At 42.4% G+C, this 18045-nt stretch overlaps 1 protein-coding gene across 1 annotated transcript in view; it reads right to left on the bottom strand.

The window, feature by feature from the left end:
- LOC137037790 (cilia- and flagella-associated protein 44) overlaps nt 1–17165 on the bottom strand; it is a 36407-nt gene extending 19242 nt beyond the window's left edge. Inside the window, exons 1-13 of the mRNA XM_067412082.1 lie at nt 17075–17165; nt 16138–16300; nt 14212–14314; nt 13875–14091; nt 13347–13461; nt 13081–13245; nt 12779–12934; nt 12608–12655; nt 12426–12525; nt 12232–12326; nt 2561–2770; nt 2376–2486; nt 2119–2271 (exon numbers count right to left, since the gene is read on the bottom strand). Of these exons, the coding sequence (XP_067268183.1) occupies nt 2119–2271; nt 2376–2486; nt 2561–2770; nt 12232–12326; nt 12426–12525; nt 12608–12655; nt 12779–12934; nt 13081–13245; nt 13347–13461; nt 13875–14091; nt 14212–14314; nt 16138–16300; nt 17075–17157 (1719 nt within the window). The 5' untranslated portion in view covers nt 17158–17165. The remainder of the gene's footprint in view (nt 1–2118; nt 2272–2375; nt 2487–2560; nt 2771–12231; nt 12327–12425; nt 12526–12607; nt 12656–12778; nt 12935–13080; nt 13246–13346; nt 13462–13874; nt 14092–14211; nt 14315–16137; nt 16301–17074) is intronic.
- Between the last annotated feature and the right edge of the window lie 880 nt (nt 17166–18045).

The raw sequence follows: 18045 nt of genomic DNA on the forward strand, positions 1-18045 counted from the left end.
GTAGAGGATCGGAAAACAGTTCTTAGTGGGTACCGCTGGACTCCGGAGAGCCAGCGGCGGAACAGACCAATTCTCCACCCGGCCCTCCTCCGGGGAGAAAGAACCGTTTACGTCAGCTCCAGGTCGCCATATCTCCAGGACCGTCTCCCGCTAGTCAGGTGACTGCGGGTTGAGCGGGCTGGGTTCAAGGCCAGTTTGTGAGATGAGCGCATCGAGAAAGCACACTTTGACGACGGCACATCCCAGCAAGACTCGCCAGGGGTGTTTCTGGACCACCATGGTGGACATTGTCTGGCCAGGGGCCTGCGCTTTGATTTGCATCCTGCGTAGCTCAACCCCGACTCAGAACTACCCACATGCAATGAGTGCTTTGACCTACTGCAGACTTGCCAGGGGCCAAGACTCATGCAGGGCAGAGGTGGTGTGCCCGTAGCACTGCCACCCCACCCTAGGGGGTAGAGAGAGAGAAAAAACTTGTAGTGCAGATTATGACCCTCTTGGCGTTCCATATTAACGCCAAAAAAGGCCACAAACTACCAAGTTTTTTCATGCACATCCGGGCTAAGCCAGGGGGCGGGGCAAGGCGAGTATGCGTCGCACGACACCCCCAGGGGCCCGGGAAAGCATGGTTGCCAAGTCTGAATCCGATTCGGCATGAGCACGCCACAACCGTGGGACGCTCAGCCTCATTTTCATGTTCAGAGCCCAACAATACTCTCTCCAATGTAGCAGTCGACATCTGATCCTCTGCTAGAGCCCTGACTAAGATGTTAGGTCCTCCATATTTATTTTAAGGAGGACCAGCAACACATGCAGAAGCTACCAGCCATGTTGGACAGTGAACGTGGCCGCCCAACTGGACGACACACGGCACCCTGGGCACCGACGTGGCCATGTATCTAAACATGATCCACCCACGAACATAGTCACAACATGTTTGCGATGCACTAGAGGAGTGGGGGGCCCACGGAGAATGACTCGGCGGGTATTGCCCCACTGTGATCCTCTGGTCACCCAGGCTTATTAACCAAAGTAGCACTTTTCTGATTCAGAAAAATAACTAGATCGGGGAATAAGTGAGGGGACTCCACCTCATTAAAGGCAGCCGAGTCTCGACCGTGCATCTAGAGCGCCAGACAGCGCGCAGGGTTGCCGTGGCAACGCGCGCTGTCAGCCGGCAATTCGACGGCACACGGCGCGCTGAGCGCTCAAGCCCTTACGAGAAAGGCGAGCAAACAACGCGCCGACGTGGACATATTTCCATAAGAAAATATGACCACCCACAAACACAGTCTCAGCACGCTAAGCAGACATGAGAGAAAGTGATCGTGGCCGTCAGAGAGGATAGGAAACGACCGCCTCCAGAAACGCACAGACAGAATGACATCTTGAAAAAGACGCAGTGTCTGTCTGTGAAGCTCTTTTAGAAGGGGAAACTTCAGCTCTTTTGTGTCGAGACACACAGGGAGCGTCACGACGTGTTTAGAAAAACACAGGAGGAACCAGACCAAATCGCAGACCAACCAGTGGAATTACAGCGGAACGCTGGGAAAACAGTAGATGTTTCCACCCGGCTCACTCCAACTCGCGACCTCGCTGCAGGCGTCGTCACACCAACACAAGCGCCGAAACTTCTTCAGAGGCTTGAAGTTCAAACAGCCGCAGGACACCAGGTAGGCTCCGAAGCGAAAGACAGAGTGCGATTGCATCTGCCCCCCTTTTTATATCCACCTGTTAGGGGAGGTGCGCATTATGCAAATATCGCACGCCAATTCCATTGGCTTGTTTTAGTTCTCTCGAAGCTGATAGGGGCTCTCTAGCGATATCCCAATTCGTCGGTCACTACTGACGTACGTCGAAAGTGACCGACTGAAAGGGAACTTTAGTACCTTTCTGGCCATTTGAAAGTGTTAATTATCTTTCTGTCAATGGATGCCTCACCGAGCCATTTGATTTTTTTCAAAAATATCTTAATTTGTGTTCCAAAGATGAACGAAGGTCTTACGGGTGTGGAACGACATGAAGGTGAATAATTAATGACAGAATTTTCATTTTTGGGTGAACTAACCCTTTAAGAGAAATAGAGAGAGAAAGGCAAAGAGAGACTCAGTGGGTAACCTTAATTCGGGACTTGATGCTGCTGAAGCAGAAATGCATTGTAGGAAGTCCTGAGAGCTGGAAGGTGTTTCCACCGGTCTGAGCTCCAGGATCAGGACACTGAACTTCCACCACATGACCATTTTGACAGAAGATCAGCAGAGTGTTTTTTACCTTTAAACACATACACAAACCTTTAGTGCTTCGATAAATCATATATGACACAATCACAACAAGAGCCTCAGTGAGTGGCACAGTAAACTAACATCATCACTCACATGTGACTGAGGTGACCACTCCAGGCCTTGCACAGGACCTGGGACAGTAACAAACCCAACTGGCTCATATCTTTCTCCCACCGTAAAGAAGAAAACAGTGTTGTCTGTGCTCTAAAGAGAGAGAATATCATATTAACACAGCAGAATATTCTAACACAAATCCTGCTCACTCACTCAAACCTTACCCCAGTAGCCATTATCTTTCTATTTCTCTCATAAGCGATGGCGGTGACAGGTGCATTGTGGGGCTTGAGAGCTTGTCTAAGGCGGAGTTCGGCATCTCCAGAGTGTGTGCGCCCTGCAACCGTGTGCAAACTCTTAGGGTTATACAGCTCCAAGAGACGTACCACACCATCATCAAAACCGACAACCAGCAGACCCCCGGCACTGTTCAGCTGCAGAGACAAACACTATCCATCAACATCCAATATGCACAAATATTGGTATTATACTGGTAATAGAGACTTTTAAATTTATCTGTATTGTTTGATATTGGATATGTATTTGTGAAAGACCTATTTTTACAATTAAGTTACCTTTGCTGTCATTACACACTCATTTAAAAACACTAATAATTATTACACTGTTAAATTGTAATCTTCATCTCATATACTATTATAGTATTTCAGTATACTATATATAATATACTATTATAGTATTTATTCATAATTTGAATTTGATTTGAGTTTTCATTTTAGTTTTAGTTTTAGTCTTGGTAATTTTGTTGTGTATTTGTCTTTATAATTTTTTAAATATTTCTATATATCTTTAATTTATTCTTATTTCATAATTAGTTTTAGTAAATTTATCACTTCAACCAATTTATTTTAGTTAGTTGCAAAGGCAACATACCTATTTCTAGTTTTAAGTTCCATGTAGTGTATTTTATTTCAGCATTATTTCAATTATTAAAATGATTTTCAATTGTTTTCATTTTAGTTTAAAATAACAACACTGTAGAATTTAAAATATATATTTTAGGGGTTTTGTGTGTGTGTGGGTGTGTGTGTGTGTGTGTGTGTGTGTGTGTGTGTGTGTGTGTGTGTGTGTGTGCTTTTGTTTATATTACATTGTGGGGACCAAATGTCCCCATGATGTAATATAAACCTGAGTTCACCTACATCGTGGGGACCAGCCAGCGGTCCCCACAATGTAAATGGGTTTATAAATCATATAGAATGAGTTTTTGTGAAAAAGTAAAAGTTTGCACAGTTTCCTGTGAGGGTTAGGTTTAGGGGTAGGGGCAGGGTAGGGGGATAGAATGTACAGTTTGTTCAGTGTAAAATGCATTGAAGTCTATGGAAAGTCCCCACAATTCACAAAAACAAACATGTGTGTGTGTGTGTGTGTGTGTCACGAATCCTGTCAGTTCCGGACTACACTTCCCATAATCCTCCCTGCCAGTCACATGCACACTCCACACCAATCACCCGTTGCCACATACAGCTTAGCACATTATCTGGACTATTTAAGACTCACTCACACACCACCTCTTGGCGAAGTCTTGTTTACCCTGTGTTACAGTTCTAAGCATTATTCTCCTGTCTGCCTGTCTGTTACCATTCCTGCCTGTTACCCATTATTGACCCATTGCTGCCGGCCTTTGACCCTTGCCTTGTTTTCTTTTCTGTGAGTGATATCTGCCTGTCCTGATCATTGCTTGTATCTCGCCCACGACTCTGCCTGTCCCTTGCTGTTCCTGTTTGTTCCCGTTTGACCCTGCCTGTACGACCATGCTCACTTTTAATAAAAGCTTTGGACATGGATCTCTGTCTGTGTCCAGCCTCGTTACAGTGTGTGTGTGTGTGTGTGTGTGTTATTTTTAATTATTCAGACAAAATAGTAAAGGGTATCAATATCAATACTGAGTTTCAATGTCAAGTTGGGGACACAGTATTCAGCAATATTATTGTTAGAAAGGCCGAGTTCTGTGCGCAATATTGATTAAGTGTAGGTACTGCATTAATACAATGTTATACTGTTCATGACAGACGAGTATTTATCATCATTGAAGCCATTATCGCGTGCTGTCGAGTGCCCATGAATATGTTGATTATATTCAATATTACTAAGATATATCTTGTAATCAGTGTTTGATACCTATGTATGGATGTATTATCATCACATTTGTTACTGATATATCTGCTATTTATAGTTTATGTACGCGATGTTCCTGATTACATGCTGCTCGTTTGAATAATTTTACGATTAGTTTCGTTTTGAATGTTTTCCCGTTTTTGACCACTGGGTGGCAGTATTGTATAAGAATTCATGGCTTGTATGGTGATTTCTTTATTTAATTCTAGATTTAACTTGAACTTCTTTATTTGAGAGATTTGTGACTGTTAATTGAAGCAATGCTGTGTAATAATAGCCAAGATGTTTGTTAATATATATCTTTATTTCTTTCCTTTGTAGACCACACCTAAATTTATACACACAAAAGCCTTTAAATCCTGTGTACTGCTGTGTTGTGTACCACCCAAATTGTCAACATTAAACCCCCTTTCATGGAACTGATCTGATTCAGTGTGTTCTAACCGACACCCCATTGAGGAAAGCTAGAAACAGACCATCACCTAATACAGTCCGACCTTTTTAAACCTGCTATTGAACATATGGTCCTTCGAGCCGGATCTGGCGTTTCTCATGGATAAAACCTTGATCAGTGGCCAAATGCAACCTGAAGGAGCATCAGCACAGATTGTAAGACCCAAACGTCAGGTTCATCCTCCTGCCTACTTTAAAGACTTTGACCTTACGACTGTGCGTCATAGAGTACTTAGCCAGCCGGCATTACCTGACACAACACAGCATACACAGGTTCTTGGAGATGCTGCAGAGAACATTCCTTCGCCCTCTACCAGAGTATCGAGTCCCATAAGTCAAGGTCCATGGGATACAGTGGATAAATGGTCCATGGTCGGCGAAAGGGCTCCTTCCTTTCAAGTTATGGATAATACTGAACTGCAACCACCTAGTGCCAGATACAGCCCAGTGCAGCCAGTTCATCATCCTCAGTCTTCTCCATATCATCGGCCATGGGAAGAGCATCAGTCCACGCCTTCGCCTCAGATCTCTTACACTCCACAAACTAAGAGAATCCCACATCGTGAGCAAGCATCCTACCATCCACCATCTATGTTATCTCCATCCTTGGGCCCATACCAACCCTTTCATATCAACCCTGGTAGCTCCTCACTTAGTTTGAATCAAGGGACTGGTTATCATATTATGTCCAACACAGCAATGGAGAGAACAGTAGAGCCTCAGAGTGCCACAAACATGCTAGACATTTTGGGAACAATGATGGGTGAACTTCAAATTATGAAAGATCATATCCTGGCTGCCACACCTACTAAATCACGCATTGATTTAGCTCAGACTGGTGAACCTCCTCACCATAATACACCTCCCTGGCAGCATCCTGATAAAACCAATTATCAGAATACAGCTCAACCAATACCAGACTTCTATGTTAATACTCCTGTCCCTCACTGGCATTCAAGAACATTGTATGAATCACCTAGGGAAACAATGGAATATCCTGAACAAGAGCGTTATCAGTACAAGCAACCCACTGGGCTGAAGTTAGCACCTAGAACTAATTTTCTTAACCTGAATCCTGCAGGACAAGAAAGCACCTACAGAGGTCCAGTGCCAACCATCCCTAACTTCTGTACTAAAGATCCCAGCGAGTTTACTCGATTGAAGATAGCCCTTGATAACCTTTTACCACCAGATGCCACAGAACTGTTCCGATACCAAATCCTACTAGATCATCTGAAGCTAGATGAAGCACGTCTGGTGGCAGATTCCTATCTCAACTCACCATTCCCTTACTCAGATACTATGGCTGCTTTGAATGAGAGGTTTGGCCAGCCACACAAGTTAGCACTTAAGAAGATAGCCAAAGTGATGGATTCCCCAGATCTCCGAAGAGGAGATATCGAGGCATTTGACAGATTCGCTCTACAAATTAGCGCTCTTGTTGGTATGTTGGAGACTCTTGGAGATGAAGGAGAATCTGAGCTGCAATGTGGGTCACATGTGGAGAGACTGTTGAGTAAGTTACCCGCTGAAATGAGATCAGGATTTCAAAGACAGATGTACCACCGTCCGGGGTCGGTGTGTAACCTCCGTGAATTTTCTAAGTGGCTCCAGTATGAGGCTTGGTGCCAAAGCAGTGAGTCGCAGATCAGTTACAAGAGCCAAAGACCAGAGCAGAGACCAGAACGCAGGCGAGAAACCAAACCTACTGCTCGTACAGCAACTATCCTTCATGGGGCAAATGACACGGTCACAAAGGTACCCCCTGCAGCAGCCCAAGTTAAGGTGGAGAAACCCAAAGTCTCACCTAAAGCCTTCTGTCCTTTCTGTGATAAAGATGACCATTTTCTAAGTCAGTGTTTGACCTTTAAGTCCTTTGATAAACAGCAAATGATTGACTGGATCCAAACCAATCATCGTTGCTGGCGATGTGGACGTGCACACCAAGCAGCCCAGTGCACACTGAAGAAGCCTTGTAGCATCTGCAAAGGGAAGCACTTACAAATCCTGCATGAGGTCAACACCAGGTGTACCAGAGAGGGTTCCTGCCTGGTTAGTTCAACTACTGAGACACTGTACTTGGATAGACCCACTGACTGCAAACGTGTTCTGCTTAAGGTCATCAGGGTTCTGCTGCGCTATGGAGGCAAGACGCTTGACACTTATGCTGTTATGGATGATGGGTCTGAGCGCACAATTCTTCTTCCTGATGCTGCTCGTGTACTTGGTATACAAGGTCAAGCTGAAAATATAGCCTTGCGGACCGTCCGCCAATATGTGCAGACCATCAGTGGTACTTCAGTTGACTTCCACATATCTCCTGTAACTCAACCTCGGAAGACATTCAAGATCAATGCAGCATTCACTGCCAAACACCTTGGTCTGGCGATCACTCTTATCCAGTGAGTTTGCTAGAGAAATACAGGCACCTGAAAGATCTCCCACTGCAGGCCTTTGAAAGAGTGAGTCCTTCACTTCTCATCGGTGCTGATAATACCCACCTAATCACCCCTATCGCACCTGTCCGAATTGGTCCTTTTGGTGGTCCAGCCGCCATAAAGACGAGGCTTGGATGGACACTGCAGGGACCAGCCAAAATCCTGGAGACCCAATTGCAGCCACAACAGTGCCTTTTCCTGTCTCTCACCCCAACTGAACTAGAACTCATAGGAGACGTTAAAAGGTTATGGCAACTTGATATTTTGCCTTTCCGCTGTGAAAAGCAGGTGACAAGGAGCAGGGAGGATCAGGAGGCCATTAATCTCTTAGAGAGCAGGACAACCCGCGTAGAGGTGAATGGTATCTTCCGCTATGCTACACCCTTGCTGCGCAGAAAGAATTCACCCCTCTTTTGTGCCCCCAAAGAAGCTGTGATGCCAAGTCTTCGGAGCATGGAACGACGACTGGCCCAAGATCCAGAGAAAGCAGCAGTGTACAATGCGGAGATTGAGAAGTTAGTACTGAATGGCGCAGTTACCAAACTCTCATCGAGTGGAAGCAATGTGACAGAGGAGACCTGGTATATCCCACACCATTTAGTCAGCCACAATGACAAGGACCGCATTGTGTTCAATTGCTCCTTCCAATATAAGGGACTGAATCTTAATGATTCCTTGATGCCTGGTCCAACCCTGAGCCCCTCTCTTCTGGGTGTTCTACTTCGTTTCAGGGAGCATTGTGTGGCGATTAGCGGCGATATACGTGGAATGTTCCACCAAGTCCTCCTCCTACCTGAGGACAGGCCCCTCCTGCGCTTTCTGTGGCGCGACATGAGACGAGATGACCCACCTGACATCTATGAATGGCAAGTACTGCCGTTCGGAACCACATGCAGTCCCTGCTGTGCCTCCTTCGCCCTTCAAAGGCACGTCTTGTCACATAGCACAGCAGATGAAGATGTGAGGCATTCTGTTGAAAGATTCTTCTATGTGGATAATTGTCTGCAGAGCTTACCATCTGCTCAAGAAGCAAGACAGTTACTAGACGAAATTCGTAAGTTGCTGGCAACAGGAGGATTCGATATCCGCCAGTGGGCCAGCAATGTGCAAGAGGTTGTCAGTCACTTACCCCCAGAAGCCAGATCTTCTAAGCTAGAGCTGTGGCTTTCACATGATAAAGTGGACCCACGTGAATGCACCCTGGGACTGAATTGGCTCTGTGAATCAGACTGTCTAGGATTCCGGCACAGACCTGTTACTTACCATGCTCTGACTATGCGGAACATATATTGTGTCTTAGCAAGTCAATACGACCCCCTTGGTGTTATTCTTCCGTACACTACACGTGCCAAGGTGATTGTTCAACAACTCTGGACTAAGGATAGGAACTGGGATGATCCACAACTTCCTGAGGGTCTTCAGCGGGCATGGAAGGTGTGGGAAACTGAGCTTCAGTACTTACCTCAAGTAGTCCTCCCTAGGTGCTACACTCCATCCAGCATGGACAAACCGAAAGTCACACGTGAGATCCATATCTTCACAGATGCCTCGGAGAAAGCTTACGGGGCAGTTGCTTACCTTCGTTCAGAGGATCCTAGTGGGAGGATACACCTTTCCTTCCTCCTGGCCCGGTCACGTGTAGCCCCACGTAAGCAGTGCTCAATTCCTAGACTTGAGCTATGCTCTGCTCTCATAGGAGCGCAGTTGGCCAAACTAGCTGAGAAAGAGCTCACCTTGAACATCCATAAAGTCATTCTCTGAACAGATTCAACAACTGTCCTCCACTGGCTGCATTCTGAATCCTGCCGCTTTAAGGTGTTTGTGGGAACGAGGGTGGCAGAGATTCAAGAATTAACTGATCTCAAATCATGGCATTATGTTGACTCTGCCAGGAACCCTGCGGATGATCTTACCCGTGGTAAGAGCCTGAAGGACCTCACTGTACCCAATCGGTGGATACAAGGACCAGAATTCCTCATTCAACCTCAGAGTAATTGGCCATCACCACCAGTAATGCACAGCTCAGAGCCTGAGGATGCCACAGAATTAAAGCGTAGTGCCTTTTGTGGCATGATTAACTCAGCACCGCTGACAGCAGATGGCCGCAAGTTCAGTAGCTGGAAAGACTTGGTTGAAGCAGTAGCACAGGAGCTTCAGGGGGCGGCAGAGCAGAGGGGCTCCACTCTAGCAAGTGCTTACAAAAAAGCTGAGATGTCTGTACTAAGACAGATCCAGATGGACAGTTTCCCTGATGACTACCAGCTGTTGAAGAATGGTAAGCCCGTTCGTTCCAGCAGCCGGTTACTTTGTCTCTCCCCAGAATTCGATGAAGCCAGTGAATTAATACGTGTTGGAGGACGATTAAGACGTGCGGAAGGACTCGACCCAAGCACACTACATCCTATTGTATTGGATCCCAGTCACCCTAACACTCGGTTGCTCATAAGGGATTACGATGCTCGCCTTTGCCATCCAGGACCAGAGCGAGTGTTTGCTGAGCTTCGTCGAAAGGTATGGATATTGAAAGGGAGAGAGGCTGTGAGGAAGCACCAGCGATTGTGTCCTGAATGCTGCAAATGGAGGTCGAAGCCAGCCTCTCAGAAAATGGTTGATCTCCCTCCACCTCGGCTTCGATTGTTCAAGCCTGCATTCCATTCAGCTGGAATGGACTGCTTTGGACCTTTCTTGGTCAAAGTGGGACGTCGTACAGAGAAGAGATGGGGACTTCTTTCTAAGTGTCTGACCACTCGGGCTGTGCACCTTGAGGTTCTGACATCCGTAGACAGTGATGCTTTTCTCATGGCACTTCGCCGTTTCATAGGTCGCCGTGGGAAACCAGCAGAGCTATACTCAGACCAAGGCACCAACTTCCGAGGAGGTAACACAGAGCTGAAAGAAGCCTTCCGTCAGCTCAGTGGCGATCTACAACAGCAACTGGCTAAGCAGCAGATTAGCTTTCATTTCAATCCTCCAGCTGCTCCACACTTCGGAGGAGTGTGGGAAAGATAGATTCGCTCTATCAAAGCTGCACTTTACACAACCCTGGGATCAGACACAGTAACTGAAGAAGTGCTTCGAACTGTCCTCATAGAAATAGAGGCCATCCTGAACTCTAAACCTCTTGGGTATGTTTCAGCGGATATTGCTGATTTGGATCCCCTCACCCCAAACTGCCTTTTGATGAGGCGGCCAGATGGTTCCCTGCCTCAGGTTATATACCCAGTATCTGAGCTCCTGGGAAGACGTCGGTGGAGGCATTCACAAGTATTGTCTGACAGATTCTGGACAGCCTTTATAAAGAACTGCTTACCTGAACTTCAGACCAGGACAAAATGGCAGACTCCATCAGCAGACATCCAACCTGGCATGGTTGTAATGCTCGTTGACCCCCAGTTACCACGTTCGTTCTGGCAGATTGGAAGAGTAGTAAATGTATTCCCTGGGGCTGATGATCGAGTACGAACAGCTGAGATACAGATAAGGGACAGAGTCTATACAAGACCCATCGCTCGCTTGATTGTTCTGCCAGAGATCCAAGATGAAGAAGATCACATCCAAACTAGAGACTAATGGTAACCCATATAGTATCCGCCTTTCAGTGGAGCAAATTTGGGACCAAATTTGGGGGCGGCTGTGTTAGAAAGGCAGAGTTCTGTGCGCATGCGCTGATTCCATCAGTCATCACTGAAGAGAGAGTGACTCAGCAGAAGGTGCAAGGGCGCTGTGTGTATGCAACGTGTGCGTTGATAAACAAATGTAAGTTCTTTAGATAATCAATAGTTGATAAATATTGATTAAGTGTAGGTACTGCATTAGTACAATGTTATACTGTTCATGACAGACGAGTATTTATCATCATTGAAGCCATTATCGCGTGCTGTCGAGTGCCCATGAATATGTTGATTATATTCAATATTACTAAGATATATCTTGTAATCAGTGTTTGATACCTATGTATGGATGTATTATCATCACATTTGTTACTGATATATCTGCTATTTATAGTTTATGTACGCGATGTTCCTGATTACATGCTGCTCGTTTGATTAATTTTACGATTAGTTTCGTTTTGAATGTTTTCCCGTTTTTGACCACTGGGTGGCAGTATTGTATAAGAATTCATGGCTTGTATGGTGATTTCTTTATTTAATTCTAGATTTAACTTGAACTTCTTTATTTGAGAGATTTGTGACTGTTAATTGAAGTAATGCTGTGTAATAATAGCCAAGATGTTTGTTAATATATATCTTTATTTCTTTCCTTTGTAGACCACACCTAAATTTATACACACAAAAGCCTGTAAATCCTGTGTACTGCTGTGTTGTGTACCACCCAAATTGTCAACATTAAACCCCCTTTCATGGAACTGATCTGATTGAGTGTGTTCTAACCGACACCCCATTGAGGAAAGCTAGAAACAGACCATCACCTAATACAGTCCGACCTTTTTAAACCTGCTATTGAACAATTATTGATTTGACTGACCTGACAGTATTGGATGAGAACTGAACTGAGCCGGACGAGGACATGACTGTTTTTCTGCATAACTGTTTTATCGATGAAATGAATTAATTTCATATAACAGAATCAACACTGAACTGACTTCAGCTGAACATTGCTGCTGTCAAGCTGAAATGAACTGTTTGCATCATTGAATCATTTTCCTGTTATCACTGTAAAACCGCTTTGAAACAATCTGTATTGACCTGACTATTTACTGGTTAATGGCCATTACATTAAAATAATTATCAGCCTATTTTATCTTCCAGAATTTAATATTGAACAATGGACATCCCTATACACTCATCCCTATGATGCACAGAGAGTATCCAAATATAAGAGGTTTCTGAGAGGTTTATTTACATTACCATGTCTGAGGCCCAGGTGAGCGTTGTCCCTCCTTGTTTGAAGCGACTCATCGTGAGCTCTTTTTTTGAAAGAAAGTCAAACACCCTGACAGAAGCTGGGTAGGATAAAAAATGTATTTGTCAATGTTTACAGAAGCACATTATAGGTCTGTGTATGTGGGTATATGCTTGGTCAATGCTACATTTTTTCTTACAGTCCAATGCTGTAGTAGCCATGAGGTGGCTACTTTCAGAAACATCCATGCCCTGAATGGCACCAGCATGAAATGAGAAGAGACACTTTGGATCTTGGGTCTGCAAAAAAAAGGACCAGGAAAAAATGCTTAACGGACCCACCATCAAAAAAAAGATTAAGCTCCTGTTTAACATGACTCACAATGTTAGAGAATGAGAGATCCAGTTTCCAAATACTGCCTTTCGAGTCCTGTTAAAATCAAACACACACAAACACACATATATACAGTATATATATATATATATATATAAAATAAATAAATAAATAATGCAAGATTGCAAGATCCACATGTAAAAGAAAAAGATTTTATACCTGAGCAAACCAGATGGAGGTTTCTGGGATGGAGCTCTTGACCATAGAATACAAGCTGACATTACGGCCTACTGTTATCTCATTCATGGGTTCAATCTCAAACAGGCCACTGTCATCAACTGCATCTGCAGTGTCTATGGTCTCCAAATTCCAGCTCTGAGAAAAAAAGATGGAGAAATTACTTTAAAACTTCAAAAACCAAAACATCCTCCCTGTGAAATAAATTAGTTTCAAATAAGTTTACACTTTTTAGCAAAAGCAAAAAAGTAGCATAATCTCACTGATAATCAGTCTGTACTTACTCTGACTACACCATCAGATCCTACAGTCATTAGTTCTCCCTCATCCAGGTTAAACTGGTAAATGGTTCCGCTATGACAGGTTCGTCTACCTTTACGGCATATTTCCACCTTTATCAGACCCCCCTCCCAAAGGAGCATATTCCCCCACTCTGATCCTGACACAACCTGAGAGAGAGAAATAATTATTTCTTCAAGAACATATTTCATTAAAAAGTGAGTAGTTTGTGTGTCAATATGCAAAATGTAAGAAGGTTCTGAAAAATAACCTTTCCATCTGGAAGCTCCACATATCCTTCTATATCTGTTACAGTTGTTTTTCCAAAACTTCCTAGCAACCCTTGCAACTTTAAACCAGTGAAGGTATTGGCCATTTTCCAGAATCTAAAAAACATTAAACCCAAACTCTCTCAGCACATACACAGACTGTTCAAAAGCTTGGGGTCAGTAAGTTTTTATAATGGTTTTGAAAAGGTCTCTTTTGCTCACCAAGGCTGCTTTTATTTGATCAGAAATACAGTAAAAACAGTAATATTGTGAAACAGTACAACAATTTAAAATAACTTTTTTTTTCTTCTTTTTTTTTTTTTATTTAATCCTGTAATGGTAAATCTGAATTGTCAGCATAATTACTTCATTCTTCAGTGTCACATGACCCTTCTTCAGAAATCATTCTAATATGCTGATTTGCTGCTCAAGAATCTTTGAACAGTACATATTCTTTCTTAACATACAAAAAGCATCTTTGAAAGATCTTTGTAAAAAAAAATTTAAATGTAAATTAATCTAATACAGACCTAATGTGTCCTGTGCCAGATGTAGTGAGCTGTCCGACACAGTCGGGGGAAAAGGTGACCCTGTAGACGTCCTGAGAAAAAGCTTTATTGCACAGCGTCACTTGTTCTTGCCTCCAGTCCCACAGTGTAAGCATGTAGTCTGGAGCACCACCCACACTGGCCAGTAAAGAGCCATCACGATTAAAATCCACATAGCTATATGTGCTGCCTGTGCCACCTTCACATTAAACACAAACAGACTAAAATGATGTATGATTCTGTCTCATATCACATCTTGTTCCAATTTAAGTTATACTTAAGTTAAAACATTTGATCTGATCTGCCAATGATGTCCTACCTCTGAGGATCCTGTAAGGCCGCAGGGATGGGTACTCATATATGATGATATTAGGCTGATGGCCTTTCTCTGCCACTGTGAAATATTGCTTACTTGGATGAGTCTTTGAAGAGAAAAAAAGTAGATATTAGGTCTTCAGGTCCACAAAAATCTGTATAGTAACCCCATAATTGTGCATAATCAATGTGAATACTATACAGTGTAAAATGAATGATGAATATAAATGTTAATATGACTGCATGAGCCTGTAAATGCTATGACTTTTCTCATGTTGCTCATACACTCATGTGTCAAGGCCATTCTTTGTTCCATTTACATACAGTCACCTAAATACTATGCTCAGCGTAAATGAGTACGCCCCCTTTGAAAAGAAACATTTTAAACAATATCTCAATGAACACAAAAACAATTTCCAAGTTTTATATAACATCAGTTTAACTTATAACATGAAAGTAAGGTTAATAATATAACTTAGAGAATAAAATTTTCAGTTTTACTCAAATTAGGGTGATGCACAAATGAGTACACCCCACTGAAAGTCTCTGGAGCAAAGCTAAAAGACTACAAATGTCTAATTTAACAAGAATTCAACCACATGTGAGTCTAATTATTCATTACTTAGGTGTCCAGCAGACAGTTGACTATAAAAGGATGTTAAAACCCCTTCCCATTTCATGCTGTCAGCAATGGCACCACATGGAAGAGAAAGACCTGAGAAAGAAAATAATTTCTTTACACCAGAAAGGTGAAGGCTACAAGAAGATCAGCAAAGCTTTACTTATCAGTCAGAATACTGTAGCAAAAGTGGTACAAAAATTTAAAAAAGCTGGAACTGCAACCATCTCACAAAGACGTCCAGGTCGTCCACGGAAGTTAATAACTTGACAGGAGCATCTTCTGATGAGAAGGGTTGAAGAAAATCAGCATATAAGTTCACTGCAGTTATCTAAAGAAGTAGAAATCCAAACTGGGGTGACTATTTCCCATGACAAAATATGGTGTACACTGCAGAGGAATGGCTTGCATGGGTGCCGTCCACAAAAGAAGCCTCTCCTAAAGCCCAGGCACAAAAAAGCCTGCTTGGAGTTTGTCAGGGCCCATGCTGACAAAGATGAAGACTACTGGGACTCTATACTCTGGAGTGATGAGACCAAGATAAATGTTTTTGGAACTGATGGCTTCAAAACTGTATGGTGTCGCAAAGTTGAGGAATGCAAAGTAAAATGTATGGTGCCTACAGTGAAACATGGTGGTGGCAGTGTCCTTATGTGGGGCTGCATGAGTGCTGCTGGTGTCGGGGAGCTGCATTTCATTGATGGCATCATGAATTCACAGATGTACTACTCTATACTCAAAGAGAAGATGCTACCATCACTCCATGCCCTTGGTCGTTGTGCACTTTTCCAACATGACAATGATCCTAAACACACATCTAAGGCCACTGTTGAATTTCTGAAGAAGAACAGGGTGAAAGTGATTCAGTGGCTCCTGATCTGAACCCAATCAAACATCTATGAGGAATTCTGAAGAGACAAGTTGAGCATCACTCTCCATCCAGTATCCAGTCTCTAAAAGAGGTCATTCTTGAAGAATGGAAAAAGATAGAAATGTCGCCAACTTGTTCATTCCATACCTAGAAGACTTGGTGCTGTCATTAAAAATCATGGAGGCCATACAAAGTACTAGATAAAGTAGTTTTTGTTGTGGGGTGTACTCATTTTTGCATCACCCTAATTTGAGTAAAACTGAAAAATGTTATATCATTAACCTTACTTTCATGTTATAAGTTAAACAGATGTTATATTAAACTTAGTCTTGTCAACATTTTGGAAATGTTGTTTGTGTTCATTGAGATATTGTTTAAAATGTTACTTTTCAAAGGGGGTGTACTCATTTACGCTGAGCGCTGTAACAGTATTAATGTACCATGATGGCACCAATGCCGCCCCCACTGCTAGAGCGGATGTAACGCTGCTCTTTGGTATGCACATCCAATAGGATGAGCAGATTTCCAGCTATGAAGACCAACGTGTGCTCATCCAGTAGCTGTAGGTTTCCTCTCCGTCCGCAGTCATAGCCAAACGAATGTCTGGGCTCAGTTTAAGGAGCAATTGAAATGAAATGATAGTCAACAAACTTCATTACACACACACATACAGTATATACATACATATATAAGTTAGGAATGATTAAGATTTATAATGTTTTTGTTAAGTTAAAGAAGTCAGATGTTAAAGAAGTCTCTTAAACACACACCAAAGTTAGCTTTAGTGTCACACAATTGATTGAAATTATTATCAATTATTATTGGTGATCAATTATTAATGGTTCTTTTTATTATCAATGTTGAAAAGTTTTTGCTTTTTAATATTTTTGTGGAAACCATGATATTTCTTATCATGACGAATAGAAAGCATGAACAGCATTGATTTGAAATAAAAATATTTTGTAACACATTACAAATATCTTCACTGTCACATTTGATAAATTAAAAGTGTCCTTAGAGAATAAAAGTATTAATTTCATTTTTGTTTTAATCGTAATTAGCCAAACTTTTGCAACTCAACTGTTTTCAGCATTGATAATAATAAGAAATGTTTCTTGAGTAGCAAATCAGCATATTAGCAAAGGATCATGTGACACTAAAGACTGACGTATAATGGCTGCTGAACATTTTAAAATATATTCAAATAGAAAAAAATGTAATATTTTACAATTTTACTGTTTTTACTGTATTTTTGATCAGCCTTGGTGAGCAAAAAAACATTAAAACAATCTTAATTATTTCAAACTTTTGACCAGCAGCATATACAGCATTATACAGTAGTAATATATTTTATATAATGTTAGCTGCTGTGGATACGACAGGTGCAGTAGGTTTTGTGGGATGTTGGAGTCTGCGGTGATGAAGGGTCTGGAGCACAGGTCCTCATAGTTGTAATACATGTCATGTGGGATTAATTTCTTGTATTCTTCCTCAGGGTTTCCTTCACACTCTTCAACCCCCACAACATCTGCCTGCTCTGTAATTTAAATGCCATTAAAACAGGACAAATCATGAAAATTATGTTTTTGTCACATAAATATGCAAGATGTATGTGCTAATATGTCTGCATTAAATTTTGAAAAACAATTTTAATATTTCTTTACATGACAATAATTGGTTGTTAGGCAAACAGATGTCAAGTTTGTTTACTGCTAATGACCTAGAGTTAAAGAGTTCTGTTTTTTGTTTTTGTTTTTCATCAAATTTGCTTACGAATTGCATTTAAACGAGAAACGAACACGTCGCGTTTCTCAAACACATTGTTTTGTGTCAAAATTACGCGTCAAAAGTGTTATTTCACCTTGTAAAGTAACTTCATCTCTTAGCGTCTCGGAAGCGTCCATCTTCGTCTGACGACGTTGCTTAGCAACCGTACACTTCGCGCAATGCTCACTGAGAATTGTAGTCCATTGTTATTGCAACAGAGGAAAGTATCTTTCCGTTTTGTCTGCAACGCGGAAGTAAACTTTTTCTGTGAATGTGCGGGCACTTTTAATTAATTAGTCGCTATAGTAAATAACTGGAAGAATAACAAAATGTAGTAGGCCTAAATAGTCAAATAATTTGCACTACAAATCAGTGTGTTTACGATTAGGATGATAATATAAAATAATATGATAAAAACATAACAGTTTGCAATATCAGGCAGCATAACGGACAGTTTTTGTACAGCTAAAACATCTGAAAGCAGATGAGAACTGAAGCCTCGATACTCAAGTTACAATGGCCGCGCCAGCTCTTAGGTAGAACATTTTACGGAGATGCCACTAGATGGCAGTACAGCACAG

The sequence above is a fragment of the Chanodichthys erythropterus genome, chromosome 15, assembly GCF_024489055.1.
Source record: "Chanodichthys erythropterus isolate Z2021 chromosome 15, ASM2448905v1, whole genome shotgun sequence".
In the NCBI taxonomy this organism is placed as follows: domain Eukaryota; kingdom Metazoa; phylum Chordata; class Actinopteri; order Cypriniformes; family Xenocyprididae; genus Chanodichthys; species Chanodichthys erythropterus.